The sequence below is a fragment of the Tamandua tetradactyla genome, chromosome 5, assembly GCF_023851605.1.
Source record: "Tamandua tetradactyla isolate mTamTet1 chromosome 5, mTamTet1.pri, whole genome shotgun sequence".
NCBI lineage: Eukaryota > Metazoa > Chordata > Mammalia > Pilosa > Myrmecophagidae > Tamandua > Tamandua tetradactyla.
The window spans coordinates 158,172,139-158,191,411 of NC_135331.1; the positions used below are offsets into that span (position 1 = coordinate 158,172,139).

At 33.6% G+C, this 19,273-nt stretch overlaps 1 protein-coding gene across 3 annotated transcripts in view; it reads right to left on the bottom strand.

The window, feature by feature from the left end:
* ASCC3 (activating signal cointegrator 1 complex subunit 3) overlaps positions 1-19,273 on the bottom strand; it is a 439,851-nt gene that overhangs the window by 18,546 nt on the left and 402,032 nt on the right. For all 3 annotated transcript variants that reach the window (XM_077162486.1, XM_077162488.1, XM_077162487.1), the window contains one exon: positions 14,394-14,618. In XM_077162486.1, coding sequence (XP_077018601.1) covers positions 14,394-14,618 — 225 coding nt within the window. The remainder of the gene's footprint in view (positions 1-14,393; positions 14,619-19,273) is intronic.

Sequence of the window (19,273 nt, forward strand, 5' to 3'; positions counted from 1 at the left end):
TGATAGAGAAACAGAGAGAGGAAAGAAGAGAGAGAGATGAGGAGGGAGAGAGGAAAAAACAAAGAGATACATACACGACACACACCCCAGACCTCATTCTCAAATCTCACATGAGAAAACTATATGGAAAACTCAAAAACTTCTAAAGTTCTTGGCTTTATGCAAAGGTAAAAAAGGGTCAGTTTAGAAAGTGGGCAATCTCTGAAAGGAGATTTTTTTTTTAGTTTCTAAGATTCTTGAAGGTACAGGCATTCTGTAAGATTTAGATATACCTCATAACCTCAGTATTTATTTTGAATCAATTTCAAGAATTCCCTAAGCATATCAGACTTGGTCTTAGCATTTATATTGTGCCACATGTTCATAATGGGAAACTGTTTCTGCAAAGGACAGATTTATCCAAATCTACGGATACTTTTCTTATCTTCTGTCAATGCAGATTATACTTAACATATTTCCCTCTATTACATTTAATAAGTTTTATTCAAATACTGTGAAAAACCCCAAACACTGAATTATATAATGTTAGACTGCATAGACAGTCTGAATATATGGTGTGATGAAAATATTTGTATAGTAGTGCTCAGATTACAAAATGCTTTCATAAATACTTCTTATTTAATCTTTAACAATACTGTGAGGCAAGTGTTAATATTATCCCTTTTAAAAGATAGGGAAACTGAGGCTCACAGAAGTTCAATGACTGTGTAATCAGACATACTGGCAAGAAGTAAGGAATTAAGGCCTGATCTTGGTTTTCCAATTTCCTATTCTGTGCTCTTTACACTATACTCCATTACCTCTGCTGACTTACAAATACTCTCTCTCGTTTCAAATAGGATTGAAGGTGGCTTACAATTGTTCTTTTTGTTGCTGCATAACAGAAAGATACCAACCCCAAACAAAATTATAATGCACTTAAGTGATCATCTCTGTGAATGAATTTTGTTAATACAACTTTTGAAACATCTAAAATTCTTAAATTAATTTTAACTACCTCTTATTTACAAATATTCTCAATATTTGATATTCAGGCATTAAATATCTTTTGAAACATAAATGAATTCTGGATTTAAATAATCCAATGGTAAAACAGGAACACTGAGCACTGTGACCTAATTGGGTTAATTTTATGGCAAGGAAAGAAATCACTAACCTAGTCCACCGATTAAAAGAAATATGGTTTGATGTACATAAAGAGGTAGGTCAACAAGTGGATAATAAAATCTATTATCTGAGGTTCATTACTAAGAAACTCCCCCTAAAATCTGAACTTCAATTTAAAAAGCCTATGAATTTACTCCTTAGAGTGTCTTCAAAAGTCTCTGGCTAGAAGGCAGACATAGGGTAATGGACAGATGATGCATCGTGCCAGTCTCTCTACCCCTTTCTTGGTATTCTATAGACTGGTACCCTTTCTTTTGCCTCCCTTTATACTTTCTCCCCTATAAGGAGCCTTTTTTCCTTTTCCCTATCTCCTGACAAGTCATCTACTGTATCTAGAGATAGTATGGGGATTAGAACAATCACATGAAAATAAGATAATGACCAAGGCTGAAATGGCTAGATAATGTTGCTACTTCTGTTCAAATTAACTGATACAAAAGTAATATACCGTCAGAGTTTAAGAGAGACTTATTTAGTTCAGAATGAGAAAAGAGATTTTCACTAATTTATAAAAAGCAGGTTGTTATTCATCAGATATCAAGAGAATGCAAAATACTATGGAAAGGCCATCAAATACAATGAAAGACTGAGAAACTGTTACAGTTAAGAGGAGCATAAGGAGGCATGATGACAAACTGTAATGTGATATTCTGAATGGGACTCTAGCACAGAAAAAGGCCATTAGGAAAAACTAAGGAAGTCTGAGGAAGAATGGACTTATTAATTGTAACATGTGTACCATACTAATATAAGATGTTAATATTAGGACAAACTGTGGAGTATATGGGAACTCTCTGTGCCATCTTTGCAACTTTCCTGTAAATCTAAGCTATTCTAAAATAAAAACTTTGTTTAGAAAAACACTATGGAAATTCACTGTAGACAGCTTGTTAAAACATTAGTTAGACATCTGCTAGAAAATGTACTACTCAGTTTAAGGGCTCCCAGAAGTTTCCCAAACCTGAAAAAAGCTTTCTTGACAGAAATCTATACTCCTTTAAAGGTTCGGGTCAGTTCTCAAGTAGTGATACAATATTTTGTCAATAATTAAAATGTTGTAAGTACATTTATAAGAATCTTTTTCAATAGCAACAGTTGTTCACAGGTAACTTTCTCCTGAACTTTTACCCCCAGAAGGTTAGCCTTCAGGAAGCTCAGCTGCTGTCTAACAAACTTAATTAATCAAAAAGTCATTTCCGAGCTGTAACTACGAGTAAAAGCGCTTCAAGTGCGCTAGCAAGCCTACAAGTTAATCAAAATGCTAATGCAGTACAAATTAAAGTTGTGATTAACATTTCACAGTAGCTGCTTAAGTGAATTGATCACACAAATGGGTTAAGCATTACTCATTTCCTACAGCCCCAACCGGGAAAAGGGTTATTATGTGGGTAGGATGAGAGGAGGTGGGGGTAGAAGGATCCTTCACAATAGCATCATACCATCAATAAATGATCACCAAATTGTCATACAAAAGCTTACAGGTAAAGTCACCCAGGGGGAAGGAGCCTTCTAAATTATATTAGTCCTTGAAGGGAGATAGCCTGTAAATCCACAAGAATAAGTAAAGGTATTTAAACCTCAAAATCCACACATTTGTATTAGTTTTGGAAATGCTAAATGCATCAGCTCTGTGTGGTGGTGGGAAATGGCACTTTGTTTTAGGTGGCATTTTGGGTGGTATATTGTGGAGTTAAAACTGTAGCTTTGATACAGGATAAAGTAACTATAAACAAGGACCGTGATTCTATACCATAATGAGTATCTTTGCATTTGGAAGATTAATTATTCAGGATTAGGTTCATTTAATATTATCTGAATAAACAGTCCTTCAGTAATAAAATATTATCAGTCTTCTATGGTAAAATATGAGCTCCTGGCAATTTGACCAGGAAAGCAGCCTGAATTAGACTTCACCACATCTCTATAAATTTGATAAGCTCACAACAGCGTTTAGGATAAGCAGTCTATACTTGGTAGAAATTCAGATTTGGCAGGAAATCTTAAAAAGTTTGTGAGCATCCACTCTTTAAAAATCCTCCTTTTAATTCCTAGTCTATGAAAGGTAAAAGTGAAGTATTTATTAATTTCATTTATTCTTTCCACTCAGTCATGATATATTGAGATATACTAAGTGTCAAGCATTGTGTCTCTGTCACCATAAAAGACAGTGGCTTTAAAAATAGCTAGTGATATGTTTCCAGCATATCTTGTGTGATACAAAATCTTCCAAACATGTGCTCATAGATTTATTAATATTCCTTGAAATATACTCATAGAACAGATATACTTAAAATTTAATAGTGTAATTTTCATTTTATGACTCTTTGAAGATCTGGGTAACAGCGATTAACTGTTTAAATTATAAATTGCTTAATATATGCATAATCCAAATTTGGAAGTGTAAAAATTATTTACCTATATAATCTACCCATTTTTTTTTGTTGTTGAAATGATTTGAAGAAGGTTTTTGAAGCTATTTTGCTGTACTGTCTACTTAAAGATAATCAATTTGGTTTAATAATAAGCATTTAAAAATATGAAAGGATTCTAAGAATATGCAGATTTTATCTCATTTGTTATATCAAAATGTTTCTTACAAGTATTAGATTAAGGATTTGACCAAGTACTTCTTTTGTTAAGCTCAGCAGCACCTGGGTGATTTTCACTGGTAGCTGTATTTAACTCTGCAGTTCTAAAACTTCTTCAATTAAATGACCCATTCTTCAATACAATGACAGTCCACAGGTTCCGTACTAGTGAACTTGTAGGTAAGTACTCCTCCAAGGTTACATTAGCCTTGCCTTGCATCATATCAGATCTACCACCTGGAATCGTTTATATTTCCGTGCTTTTTATCTACTATGAGAATTATTTCATGATTTATTAACAGAAATACAGACGCAACTATAGTCATAATTATAGTCAGTTAAAAGAATTAGGTCAATGAAAATTGCCTATAGCATTCTTTTGCTTCCATTATCTTTTTCTTCCCTATTCTCAGGCTTTATATATATATGTATATACATATGTGTGCATACATATCAAGTTTATCAATTAACATTCTTTCAAAATAGAGTAAAGATGAAATGTATTTTCAGAATAGCTGCACTTAATAGAAAAATATAATACGAGTTAAGGTTATTTGAAATGTGATATACTTTTAATTTATCAAAGTTGTTGGAAAAGGCAAAGAAGTCAAATTATTGTTTTCAAGTTTAGGCTAAACAACTACCCCATCAGTAAACTTTTAGGAATTCATTTCTGCAAACCTAAGAAGATTCTCTGAATAGAAGAAGGTATACCAGTCCAGCTGACACATTGTAGGATGATTTCTACTTATTAAAGTTATATATAAAGTTATATATTTTGGCTAGCATCTTTTATGACATTTGAAAAAATCTATTAGAACATTTTAATATTGATTTGAATGATGTATGTGGTGGCTTATAGCTACAACATGTTCTTAAACTTACTCCATTCCTGTGGTGCAGACCCATCATGAATAAGATCTGTGAGGAGTTATTTCAGTTAAGACTGTGGCCCAAATGAATAAGGTTGGGCATTAATCCAGATTTGTGGAGTTCTTTATAAGCAGGGTGAACAGAAGACAGAGAAAGCCACAAAGGGAGCAGCCAGAAGCTGAAAGTCATCTGTACCCAGAAGAGAGAGGCCACCATGTGCACTGCCATGTGACAGAAAAGCCAGGGATCAAGGATCACCAGCAGCCAGCTCCAGGATGTCACAGTCTTCTGAGAAAAACCATCACCTTGATGACATCTTTATTTGGACTCCTCTTAGTCTCAAAACTGTGAGCCAATAAAATGCCTATTGTTTAAGCCAACCCATTGCACGGCGTTTGCTTTGGCTGTCAGGAAACAAACAGTATATGAATTACATATTATCTCACATGTGAAAAAGAAGGAAGGCTGTAGAGTTGGTCAAAAAGACTTGGACGTTAAGGAAAATAATGTAAAGTGACAACTTCCTATATTAAAATTAGATGCAAGAAACGATGGAAATACACCCACCAGAACTTCTTAGTTCCTTAAAGGTCTTCCTTTCAGGCACTGTATCACCTAGAATATTTCTAAGGCAGTTGCTTAGGTTTACCTTTGCCTGCTTCCATTTGTGCAATGGAAAATGAATTCAATATATATAAAATTCAATATATATATATAAATCCAATTTATACATATATATATATAAATACATATATATATATATAAACAGGCACCTTCATGTACAGAATATGTATCTTAATATTCTTCTTCTGTAGTAAGGGAGGGATGCTGGCAATCCTCTGGGAGTTGGTAGGTGCATATCTGGGGCAGGAGATCTCTGAGACTGGATATTGCTACAAGTGGGGTGACAAAAGCTACTTTAGGGAATCCCATTAGTGGTGGTGGAAATTAGGCAATGGAAAGAGTCAAGACAGAACCTAATCAAAGCAGAGATGGTAAACCTTAAAGAAAGAGAGGGACATATAAAATGTGTGTTTTAACCTATGTAGAGGTTGTTGTATCATGCATATAGTGCATATACTATTTATTATAAGTTTACTTGCAAAGGGTTTATTGAGACAAGTTTTCACATACAAGTCAGGGGTACAAGATGATAGGGCTTATGAACAGCAACGTGGAAGAGGGACTGGAGAACACAGGATGAAACCAAAAAGAAGAGAGTGGAATAAACAGAGGAACATAGTGATTATAGCTATGAGATGGGGGTTCCTTTAAAATCCCACTTATATAGAAATATGGGGAATTTTGGGGAACCCAGGGCCCCACTACACCCTCCACACCCCAAGAAGGGGCAAGAGAAGGCTTTCTCTCCGAGTAGGGGGGATGGGCATGCTGGCCTGAGAGGAGTGCTGAGTAGGCAGGGGCAGGTGCCTGTACTGTGCATATCATTCTTTTCCCCAGGCAGTGTCCGGCTTTGGAGGCAGTAGTTAGTTTAGTGCCTAGAGAGCAGTGTTGAGGGAAGGGTGGCAAACTTGGCATGGTTCTGTAGTAGCCCAGGCCCAGTGCTCCCACTAAAGAAAGCCTATAATCCACGGGCTCCTTGGTTCTCCAGCTGACCCAGAGGACGGCATCCCCCTTTCCCTGGTGGTTTCTCAGCAATCTGGTCTTTTTCTCATTATATTCAATTATTGTAATTTTGGTGGGGAATGTGGGGAAACAAACTGTTAAGCCATTGGTCTATCTTGCAGAATATAAAAACCGTGAGAAGGTTCATAAGCAGTTGATATAAAAAGGCAAAAAGCATATCAACTGGACACTGTTGAGTGATTATAATAAAGCTGTTACAAATATTCAAGCTTATTAACAGGTCTCTCTTAGAAAATGGTTAAAGTAATTATAGGCAGACTGTTGAAACTGGAAACAGAATAATTAAAAGGAAGTGATTTGTGATACACTGAAAAGGAGGGATTAATTTACAAATATTAATCATGGTCTAAAGAGAATTCTTGTTTTGAAACAATGTGGAAATTCCCATGAAATTTTCATATTTTAAAACAAATTCTCACTAGACCATGAAAACAATTTTTAGATCAATCTTTAGGAAGACAGAGAATCCAGTGGCATACACTTTTATGTATTAAATATGTGCTGAAGGCTGTTTTGGCTATCCGATGTGATCTTGGGAAAGTTACTTCGTCTTCATCTGGTAAATGTGGAGAATAACTGTACTGTTTCATTGGTGTATTGTGACAAATGATACAACGCCACTGAAAGCACTTACCACAGAACCTGGTACATTGGAAAGCTCTCACGTGCTCACCCCATCACCACCATGGTTATGATGGTTTGCCTTAGTGGACATCGTTTAAGAGAAATTTTCAGTGTGTGGGGCAGGGAAACTATGCAGTTCCCCAGATAGTTGAACTATTAAATTTGGAAGTAGGTTTCCCAGAGATCTTTTCAATCAATGGGGAGAAAACCCTCTAAACACTTGGCTTGGAAAACATGTACTGTCACACTTCTTTGTGTGTGTGTGTGTGTGTGTGTGTGTGTGTTTTCCTTTTATGAAGTAACATCACTATCTCTTTACGTTACTCACTAGAAAGCTCAGTTTCTGGGAAATTTTGATGTGAACACCATATAGGAGTTAGTGGGGGTGACTAAGATATAAGCATTTATCCTCATATCATTTGGCTTAGTATTGCATTTAAATGCTTTTCATTTAAATAAAGATTATATTAAACATATGTGGTATTTCTTAAAATCAAAGATATTGGAGAAGGAATTAATGTCCTAATACCTCCACTTAGTTTTGCACTGACTTCCTCAACAAATCACCTTTAACAGAGTTAAATGTTTCTGAATACCAATTTCTTTGCTCCTTGATAATTAATAGTGTGGGCAGAGAGATAATCAAAACACCAAATACTTATAGCTAGTCTGGCTTGTCATCAAATTTGGAAAATTTAGACACATCACTTTAATCTTTTTTTTTTTCCGCACAGGCAGGAACCCGGAATCCAACCCGGGTCTCCAGCATGATAGGTGAGGATTCTGCTACTGACTCACCATCGCACTAACCAATGCAACAGAAGATTGTCACTTTAATTTTTAATACTTATCATTTGATATTTGTAGTTTTCCCATTAAAGTTAACAAAGACATCCAGCAAAGACAGGATGTCACATCATTTACTATATTTCCAGATGCATTTTTGCAGTTAACTATGAAGAAGAGAATTCAAAGATGAAGAAGAGAATTCAAAGATGAAGAGAAAGAATAATCAATTCCATAATTACTCACTTTACAACTTTGAGCATTTAATGCAGATTTTAAAAACTGAGATAAGTACAATAATTTTTACTTTTTTTTTGGGGGGGGGTGCAGGATGGAAACAGATATGCTAGTAACAGTGAATTTTAAATTAAAAGGAACCACTACAAAAAACACCAAGCTAAAAGATGACATAAATGATCTTGATACATAATTTGAAATAAGACACAACAAGCAGAGACAGACTGCATGGTATATTCCGACTTCTAGTCAGGGGAAATACTACTGCGATTATGTTTTTCTACTCTGAAGGATTTCCCAGAATATGGACAGTCAAAACTACAGTTTTCATAATCTAAATGATGATTCTCAGAAAAGTTATGTTGTTATAAAATAAAAGGAATTAAAAAATCTTTAGAGCTAAATAAAATGAGAAAGCAAGCAAATAAAAACATGACAGAGAATGAGGATATGAAGACCTGCTTCCCTGGGTCCTCAAATTGTTATTTAAAATTTTAAAAGCATTAAGTAACATCCCACTCTTGTAAGGCATTTTTACGCAGACACCAGAGGTTAAGTGATTTGCCTAAGGCCTTATATAAAACAGCAGCAGGGATGAATTTACAGTCAGAGTTCTTGGCTTAGAGTCCCAATCACAGAACATAAGGTCATGCTGATGCTGCATAAGGGCTGTAGTATAATTTTCTATCAGTGAGCAGGGCTGTAACTTGGAAACTGCTTGAACCAAAGCTTTCTAAGGATAATGGTACTCATGTATCAAATGAGAACAACAGTGTAGAACAATTAGAATTGTGAATCAGTCATCAACTCTTGATTTGCTTCCTAAGTTTTCCGTTGGCAATATTAATATTCTTTCCTCTTCCTGACTTGATTACTGTTATCACATTCCTACAGTGAAAGTGCAGGAATGAGAGTGTTTAGGATAGGTAGCTGTCATCTCTTTCTAACTAAGTTTCTTCCCAGGTAGTTTGTGAAAAGCCAAAAGTCAAACATTTAAGATGATCAAAATTGATGCTTATAATTTATAAGAGAGAAAAAACTGCACATACTGATGTCTAATAGGAGACTGGAATGCAGGAATATAACATGCCATTAGAAATTATGCTTGAGAAGAATACTTCATGGTATAAATTGTTACATTAAAAAACAAGTTATACACATGGAGAGGTTTTCTGAGAGCAAGTGAAAAGAGAAACTGAGAGAGAGAGAGATGCTCAGGCAACCTCTAGCTGTTTTAGCCCTCTGCTCTTTCAGCCCAAGTCACCATCTGACTGTGTTCGCCACATGCCCTTCCACTTGAGAGAGAAACCCTGAACATCATCAGCCTTCTTCAACCAAGGTATCTTTCCCTGGATGCCTTAGATTGGACATTTTTATAGACTTGTTTTAACTGGGACATTTTTGTTGGCCTTAGAACTGTAAACTAGCAACTTATTAAATTCCTCTTTTTAAAAGCCAAAAAAAAAAAGTTATAAAATAACATGGTATAAAATTGTATAGAAAAAGGTGAGTCCATGTGTGTGTATGTGTGTATAAATAAATGTACAAAGAAAAAGAACTTCCAAAGACAAAAAGTAACTGTACACAACTATTATAGTTATTAAATTTATTTTTTACAGAGGTAAGGGTTAGCAATTCTAAAACTACGCCATGAATATTGTGGGACTGAGAAAGGAAGTAGATATACTGTAGTTAATGAGAGCCAGGTTTTTCAGAGATGGAGAAAAGAAGTTATAAATTTAAAAAGGTTGAAGGCTAAAATGAAACCTTTGATATTGGATTAGAATGGGAATTATCAGAATGAATTCACGGTTTTATATATGCAAAAAATACATATTGCAAATATAATGTACATTTTCTATACAAACCCACATATGTGTATAAATACATACACAAAGTAATGTACAAATAGGCAGAGATATCTGTGTATACCTATATTTCCTAGCTTTGTCTACTTTTTTAAGGGCCTAGAGGCAACGGACACCGAAGCACAGATGAGTGCAGCTAGCAACCAGATTTTAGTTTCTGAAATCATTTTTAATAAAAGGAACCAGCCTTCTTGGAAAAATGGCTGGTTCTAGGACTGGGGCAGGTAAAGTACTAGATGCAAGAAAATGAGTGTTTAAGAAATGATGGAGGCATATCAAAAGGATCTAGGAGTCAACTTGAAAAGCTCCCAATGGCCAACTCTGGGACAATTTGAGCAGCAAAATAAATAGTGATAGTAATTAATTTTATCTGATAGAATAAAACAAACATTCATGAATCTATACTGATGCAAATAATTGAATAAAATGAATAAATTAATGGGGTAGAAGCGAAAGATATTCTTTAAAGAATTCCAAATTAATATATTTAAAAGGAATGATGCAAGTAGAAAATCACCATCATAATAATTGTATTAGGCATATGTCACCAACGGATGCTAATAATAGGGTACAAAAGTAGGATGAGAACTTAGGCTATTTACATAATGTCAAAATATATCTCCACAAGCTACTTACTAATTACAAGGAAAACAAGTAAGTTTACAGTGAAGTCTGGGAAACACCAACTTAAGTGTACATAGTAAACATTCATCTCATGAGCCTCCTGATGTGATACAATAAGAGGGCACAACATAACTTCTGTAGCACTCTTGTAAAAAATATATAAACTGAATGGAATCGTGAGGCAATAACAGGCAAATCCAAATTGAGGGATGATGCCCTACAAAATAACCAACCAGCACCCTTCAAAAGCATCTTCAAAAGACAAGAAGATAAGGAGGCATGTTTTTTTTTTTTTACTATTATTATTACTTTTATTTCTTTTCTCTATATTAACATTCTATATCTTTTTCTGTTGTGTTGCTAGTTCTTCTAAACCGATGCAAATGTACTAAGAAACGATGATCATGCATCTATGTGATGATGTTAAGAATTACTGATTGCATATGTAGAATGGTATGATTTCTAAATGTTGGGTTAATTTCTTTTTTTTCCGTTAATTAATAAAAAAAAAAATGCAATGTGGAATCTTGGATCGGATCTTGGTCCAGAGAGAAGATATGAATAGGAAACAAATCCAAATGATGAAGTCTGAGTAAGATCTAAAGCTTATTTAATAGGACCAGATAAGTATTGAGGTTATATAAGATGTTACTAATTAGGGAAGCTGGGCGAAGGGTATAGGAAATTACACTTTATTATTTTTATAAATTTCTTATCAGTGTGAAATTATTTTAAAGGCTAACTTTTTGTTAATTTAAAAAATCATTAAAATAAGAGAAAAGTGCCTCATATTCATGGGGGTGAAGATGTAATTTCTATAGATTGTTTTAATTTTAATAAATTGCTTTTCCAAACTTCCTACAATGAAGTGTACTACTTTTACAATAAGAGGGAAAATAGTAGGATGCTATTTAGAAGGATAAAAAAATTACAAGAAATATAAAGTTTATCTCAGGAAACTGTACCCAAAAATATCGAGTAGAGCCTAAAAACACCTGACTGAATTCTTTTCCCTTTAGTAAATTTAGAAACAGAATGCTTTGGGAATTTTGCATTTCTATTATTATACAGTCTTTGAATCTTTACTGACTTAGTGCTGAAAAAGAAAATATCAATGATTTGAGCATGCATAATTTTTACATATGATATACACACCTACATCTAGAAGTATATATGCAAGTATCACAAGGCTGATGCTATATTTTAAAAATTAATTCCTCTTGCAACTTCTCTCTAACCTTTTCTGACCCCAGGGCTCATTAACAAGTCAGTGTTTTCAGGAGTAAAAAAAAAATTCACAAAGTCAAATGAGGACCCAGGGCCACAGCTAAAACTTTAGGTACTTTAACCTTCATTTGTAAAGTGTGACTAATAAGGAGTGACAAGTCATCTTGTGTTAGTTACAAAACGGTGTCAAAAATTAATGCGTTTATTGTACCCTTACTTCCCTTCTTATTCCTGATAACTTGTGTTTACCTTATTTTATAAAACATTCTTATTTTTTTGAAATAGTAATTTTTTTGTAAGAATGTTGGAGATTTATTTTTAAACATTCATGTATTTTAGACATGCATAAAGAAGAAATTAAAAATCATTCCAAATTCTACTACCAAGAGAAGGATACTGTTAATATTTGGTGGATACTATTATGGATTATTGCTTTATGTATATGTTCACCTGTAGATATAGATACAGAGAATTCATTAATGGAATTGTACTATTTTACAGTGTTCAGTAATCTGAAAGAGATTTAGGTTATTTTCAAACCTTTAATTTTACAAACAATGCTCTAATATATGTACATCCTTGTGCACATATCTTCATAGACTTACTTATTCTGCTTTTAGAATCTCCTTAAATCTTTTGAAAATTTAAAAAATTATTTTTTACTACAAAAATGTCTAGAAAGGTATAATATAGAAAACCAAAATCCCTCATAACCTTAATACCTTAGATGCACTCCCCCCACGAAAATTTGTTCCTCTAGTAATCATTTCACAATAAATGGCAATTTCATTTTTCTAGTTGCTCTCGAGAAAAGTCCTGGGACTATCTCTGGCTCTTCTCTTTCTCTAAAAGCTCTCATGTAATCAATTAACAGATTCTATTAGTTCTCCTTAAAAATATATACAGGATCCAACCAATTCTCAGTGACCTCACTGATACGATCCAATCACCAGCATTTCTTGCTTATCCTTAGAGCATTTAAGGTATGACAAGTTTACTGATCTGGTTATTACATTGCAACTAATATTCAGGAAATACCACTTGTCAAGTTTTTGTGTAGTATCAATGAGAATATCACACTGTGCTGGTTTGAAAGGATTATGAACCCTAGAAAAACTGTATTTTAATCCTGATGCATCTTGTGGAGGCTGCTGTTTCTTTTAATCCCTATTCAGCACTGTAAATTGGAAACTTGATTAAATTATCTCCACGGAGATATGCAGCGCCCAGTTGTGGGTATTAACCTTTGATTAGAAGGAGATGTGACTTTAACCCATTCTAGGTGGGTCTTGATTACTTTACTAGAATCCTGTAAAAGAGGAAATATTTTGGAAAAAGCTGGAGACCAAGAGCAATGAAAGTCCATGCAGCCAGAGACCTCTGGAGATGAAGGAAAATGCACCTGGGGGAGCTTCATGAAACAAGAAGCCTGGAGAGAAAGCTAGCAGAGTTACCATGTTCGCCATGTGCCTTTCCAGTTGAGAGAGAAACCCTGGACATCATCAGCCTTCTTGAACCAAGGTATCTTTTCCTAGATGCCTTAGATTAGACATTTCTATAGCCTTACTTTAATTTGGACATTTTCATAGCCTTAGAACTGTTAAATTGCAACTTATTAAATTAAATTCCCCCTTTTAAAGGGGATGCTTCTGGTATATCACATTCTGGGAGCTTGAAAACTAGAACACACACCTATCTGAAAAGGCTATTAAAATATTCTTCCCTTTTCCAACTATATATCTCTGTGGGGTTGGATTTTCTTCATAATTCAACTTAAATGTCATATTGTAAGAGACTGATTATATAAGGAGATACACGAGTCTAGCTGACTTCTATTAAGTTAGACATTAAAGAGATTTGCAGAAAATGTAAACCACCACCACACTTTCACTAATATTTTGTTTTAGAAAATATGGATATCTTTCATAAAAATAATTTACGTTAATATATAATGGGTTTATTATTGTTATTATAAAATGGATTAATATTTGACAATTTCTCAGTTTTAATTAATATGGTAAATATAGATTATATAAACATTAATGAACCACTGCTCTAATAAATTCTCTTTTATTCAGAGCAAAATTCAAAATCTTTGTCAAAAGATGGTTGACAAAGGCCCTTTCTCTCTACAGCCTCCACTTCAACTCCTCTCTGAATTTGTTTCTAATCATTCATTTTACATAAACCTATCTCTTACAGTGGCCTCTTTGATTTTTGTTGAATATACCAATTAAGTTATTACATAAGAGTCTTGAAACTTGCTTTTCATAGTGTTTGGAATATACTTCCTGATAACATTATGGCTCTCTCCCTTCCTTCAATTCTTTCCTTAATACCACCTTATTAGCGTGAGCTGGCTTCTAAATACCATATTAAGAAACAGCACAAAACAGCGCCTTCCATCTTTCTCTGTTTTCTTTCATGCTTTATTATTTCTTCATAGTAGCTATCACAATTTTGAGTGAAAGCTCATAACAGCAAAGTCTTACATCCTGTTCACTGCTATATGAAAAAGTACCAGGTACCTAAATTTGTCCTCAACAAATTTTGTTTGAATGTATGACTGAAACTGTTATCTTACTGCATTTAATTTTGTGTTTTCTTTGTAAATTTCTGATTTGAATAACCAGGTTTTTCTCAACAATGCTACAATAAAAATTTTAAGTGCAAGTATGATTTATCCCAAAACAAGGGGTGGGGATAGGCAGAAAAGATGGGAGAAAATGTAGGTATTAAATGACTTTCATACCTGACATACTCTGAGAGCTTGATCCAAGACTGTTTTGGTATCAGTGTCATAATCTGGGCAGGGCAGCATAGCTCGGCTGAGATGTGCCTGTAGCAGAAGATGTGCTTTGGTGTGGGGGCTGTCAAATGAATGAGGATTTAATTCAATGGGAAGACATTTTGCCAGTTCACTATTCATATGATCTTCATTGTGTCTAACTGGCAAGTCTGTGTATTCTTCTGCATCCTGAAAAACAAACAAACAAATTAACCAACTAATTCATAAATATATGTGTGGGTGTGTACATCTGGTCGATCAAAAGTATAATTAATATACTTAACTTTCATTATTGACATTTAAAACAGTTTAGAAAAGTCATTAATAACCATATATCTTAAGAATTTTGCTTTAATTTTGCTATTAACATACAAGCAAAAGTTACTAACGCATAATACACCTGAAATTTATGAATGCTCTTTATTTTTCATATAGTCAACAAAAATAATAGAAGACTTACTAGGTGTCACACATTTAGCTCAAAGCAGTGAACCAGAAACCAAGAGCCCATCAGAGAAAACAGAGAAATTTAATGAGATGTAACAAATACTTTAAACTGATAAGTACAGAATTCTGGGAAATTCAATGTGGGGAACCTACTTATTTAAGAGGGTCAAGGTAAGTTTTTTTGGAAAAAATGATGCTTAAGTTGAGATCTGAAGGATAAATGGAAGAAATGATGCAAGACAGGGGGAAAGGGTGAGGATAGGATTGTTAAGTGATATGAGAAAAGGGTGAACAGAATCATTAACTTAAAATGTATTGAAATAAATTAGATTAATAAATTAGATAAAAATTTCCTGCAATAAATGTTTTTCTTTTGATTTTCAATCTTAATTTTATAGTAGGATTCAGTAGCAAAAGGTAGCTTTCATGATACCAATCAATAAAAAACCACTGAGCAGGTGGGCCACGTTGGCTCAGCAGGCAATAATGCTTGCGTGCCATGCCAGAAGACCCGGGTTCGTTTCCCAGTGCCTGCCCATGTTAAAAAAAAAAACAAAAAAACACCACTGAGCCTACTGAATGGAAACAGACTTTTTCATTTAAAAAACAAACAAAACTAATCTAGTTATTAGTATTAGTTGGGAAATATATCATTTTTCCAAAAATATAGTTATTATTTGAGATTCAGCCCACTGCTGTTGATGAGAGACCTACAGCACCCATAACATTAACTGGATACATTTATATTCAAAAACTGTTTTATAGAATAATACATGCTGAATTTATCTTCCTCCTGCAAAAACAATAACAACAACAACAGAAAAGACAAAACATATGAAACAATGTCTTTCAAGCATTTAATATAAGGCAAATTTCAAGAATATTTATAGGAGAACAAAAGTAAATAAGCATTCAAAAGGAGAAAATTCTCAATGTCTGGCATCCAATAAAAGATTATCAGCCATGCAAAAGAGTAGGAAAACATGATCCATAATGAGGAGGATAATTAATCAATGGAAACCACCCCAGGATTGATACAGATCTTAGAGTTAACAGACAAGAACATTAAAGCAGCTATTATAATCGCATGCCATATGTTAAAAAAGTTAAAAAAATACCCAACTCAAACCTCTAGAGATGAAAATTACAATACTTGAGGTGAAAAATACACTGGATGATATTAGTGGAAACATACATAAAGCAGAAGAAAAGATTAATGAACTTATTGACATCAATGGAATCTATTCAAACAGAGAGAAAAGACTGAAAAAAATATATTAACAACAGTGATCTGTTAGACAACTACAAGGGGCCTAATGCACATGTGATTTAAGTACTTGAGGGAGGAAAGGCAGAGAAAGCATTTGAAAAAATAATGGCTAAAATTTCCTAATTTAACGGCAGATAAAAATCTACTGATCTAAGAAGTTCAAGGAACTTCAAATACAAGAAAAATGAAAAGAAAAACAAAACAAAATGTTACATCATGGAATGTCATAATTAAATTGCTCAAAGCCATTGAGAAAAAGAAAATCTGAAAAGCAACCTGAGGGGGGAAAAAGACACATGTACACAGGGGGAAAAAGACACATGTACACACGAACAAGATAATGATGACAGCAGATTTCTCATCAGAAACAATGCAAATGAGAAGACAGTAGTGGAGTAACATCTTTAAGGCACTGTAAGAAAAAAAACTTTCAACCTACAATTTATATTCAGTGAATATGTCTTCAAAAACAAATGAAGGCTTTTCCCATGTACAAAAGATGAAACAATTTATCAGAACTGCATCACAAGAAATGTTAAAGGATATTGATCAGGCAGAAAACAAATGATACTAGAGGAAAATATGGACATGGGTCTACATAAAGGAATGAAGAGCATTAGAAATGTAACAATATGGATAAATACACAAGATTTTGGTTTTACTATGTTTAATATTTTTGAATGTTAACTGGCTATTTAAACAAAAATAATAAAGAATGCACTGTGAGATTTATAAAATATGCAGAAGTAAAATGTATGACACAATAGTTTAAAGCCTGGAAGGAGAGAAATAGAAGCATACTTTTATGAAGTTTTTTTTATGATACATGAAGTGGTATAATATCTTAAAGCATGGGCAGGCTGCTCTGGGAATCGAACCCGGGTCTCTGGCATGGCAAGTGAGAATTGTGCCACTGAGCCACCTTTGCACCCCTTAGTATAATATCATTTGATGATAGGCTATGATAAGTTTAAGTTATATAAAGTTTTCTAGAAAATTAAAGAGGAAGGAATGCTTTTCAATTCATTCTGTAACACCAGCATTACTCACACAAAACCAGACAATGAAAAGAAAACACATAAACATGCCAGACTTCTAAACAAAGTATTAGCAAAAACAAAAATATATAAAAAGGATAATATATCATAATATATTATACCAGGAATGTAGTGTTGGTTTAATATTTGAAAACCAATTAATATAATTAACTTTATTAATAAACTTAAAAAGTAAAACCATACAATCATCTCAACTGGTGCAGAAAAACATTTAACAAAATCTAATATCCATTCTTAACAGAAAACTCTCAGCAAGCTAGGAAAAGAAGGGTATATCTAGGTGGCATCCATAAAAAATCTATGGCTAATATCATATTTAATATTGAAAGTGATGCTTCCTCCTTACGATCAGGAATAAGAAGAGGACATCTGCTCTTACTACTTCTATTCAACTTTGCACTAGAGGTTCCAACTAATGCAATCAGGCAAGGTAAACACAAAGTATCCAGACTGGAAAGGAAGAAGTAAAACTGTCATTATTTGTAGATAGCATGATTGTCAATGTAGCAAATCCAGTGGAATCTACAGAAATTCCTACTAGAACTAATAAGAGACTTTAGCAAGGCTGTAGGATACAAGATCAACGTACAAAATCAGTTGTATTTCTGTATATTGGCAACCGACAACTGGAAACTGAAAAAAAAAAAAAAGCCCCAACCATTTGCAATAGCATCAATAAATATGAAATACTTAGGGATGGATCTGACACAAGATGTAAAAACCTGTATGCTGAAAACTACAAACCACTAAGAAAAATTAAGGAAGACTTAAACAGGTAGAGAAAATACCTTAATTCTCTCCGAAATTAATTTATAGATTTAATACAATGTCAGTAAGATGCCAAGAGTTTTGTTTTTGGTAGAAACTGATAATTGTTTCTAAAATTCATATGGAAATGCAAAGAATCTAGAAGAGCCTAAGGAACTCTTAAAAAAAAAAAACGGAACTGAAGAGCTAACACTACTTGATTTTAACATTTATTACAAGTTACACTAATCCACAAAGTTTTGAATTGGAATAGAAATACATAATACTAGAATAATTGGGTATCCACATGCAAAAACAAAAACAAAAACTTTGATTCCTAACTTGCACTCACAGATAAAAATTTACTGAAAGTAGACCACAGACCTAAATGTAAAATCTAAAACTATAATTCTAGAAGAAAACCTAACAGGAAATCTTTGTGACCTAGGTTAGGCAAAGATTTTTTCTATAGGATATCTAAAGATTGATAAATTGATAAATTGAACCTTATCAAAATTAAAAGTTTTGCTTTTAGAAAGACATTGTTAAGACAATGGAAATATAAGCCACAAACTGAAACTAACTGCAAATTATTTACTTGATAAAGGATTTATATCCAAAATACATTACAAACTCTCAAAACTCAACTGTCAGAAAACAAACAATAACAGTAAAAAATAGGCAAAAGATTCTAACAGATACTTTATGTAAAATGTGCAATATTGTTAGGAAAATGTAAATTAGAATGGTTAATATTAAAATGACTGACATACCAAGTGTTAACAGAGAACTGGAACTTTAATAGGCAGCTGGTGGGAATATAAAATAGTAAAACTGCTTGGGAAAACAGTTTCACATTTTCTTAAGAAGCTAAACATACATCTACCATATGATTCAGCCATTCCATTCCTAGGGATTTACCCAAGAGAAAAGAAAGCATATGGTCATATAAAGACTTGTACATAAAAGTTGATAATAGCCTTAGTTGTAATGGTCAAAACCTGGAAAAATCTAAATGTCAATCAATAGTTGAATAGATAAACAAATTGTGTTATCGTCATATAGTAGAATACTGTGCGGCAATAAAAAGAAAGGACATGCTACAAAATGGATGAGTATTGAAATAATTATGCTGAGTAAAAGAAGCCAGAGAAAAAAAAGAGTACATACTCTTTGATTTCATTTATATAATACTCTAGAACATGCAAACTAATCTATAGTGATTGCCTTGGGCTGGAGGGGTGGGGGTGGGGGGTTTGGCAAAGATGGGAGGAATGGAGTTAAAGTTTACTAAGGGTACAAGATAACTTTTTATTTGCACG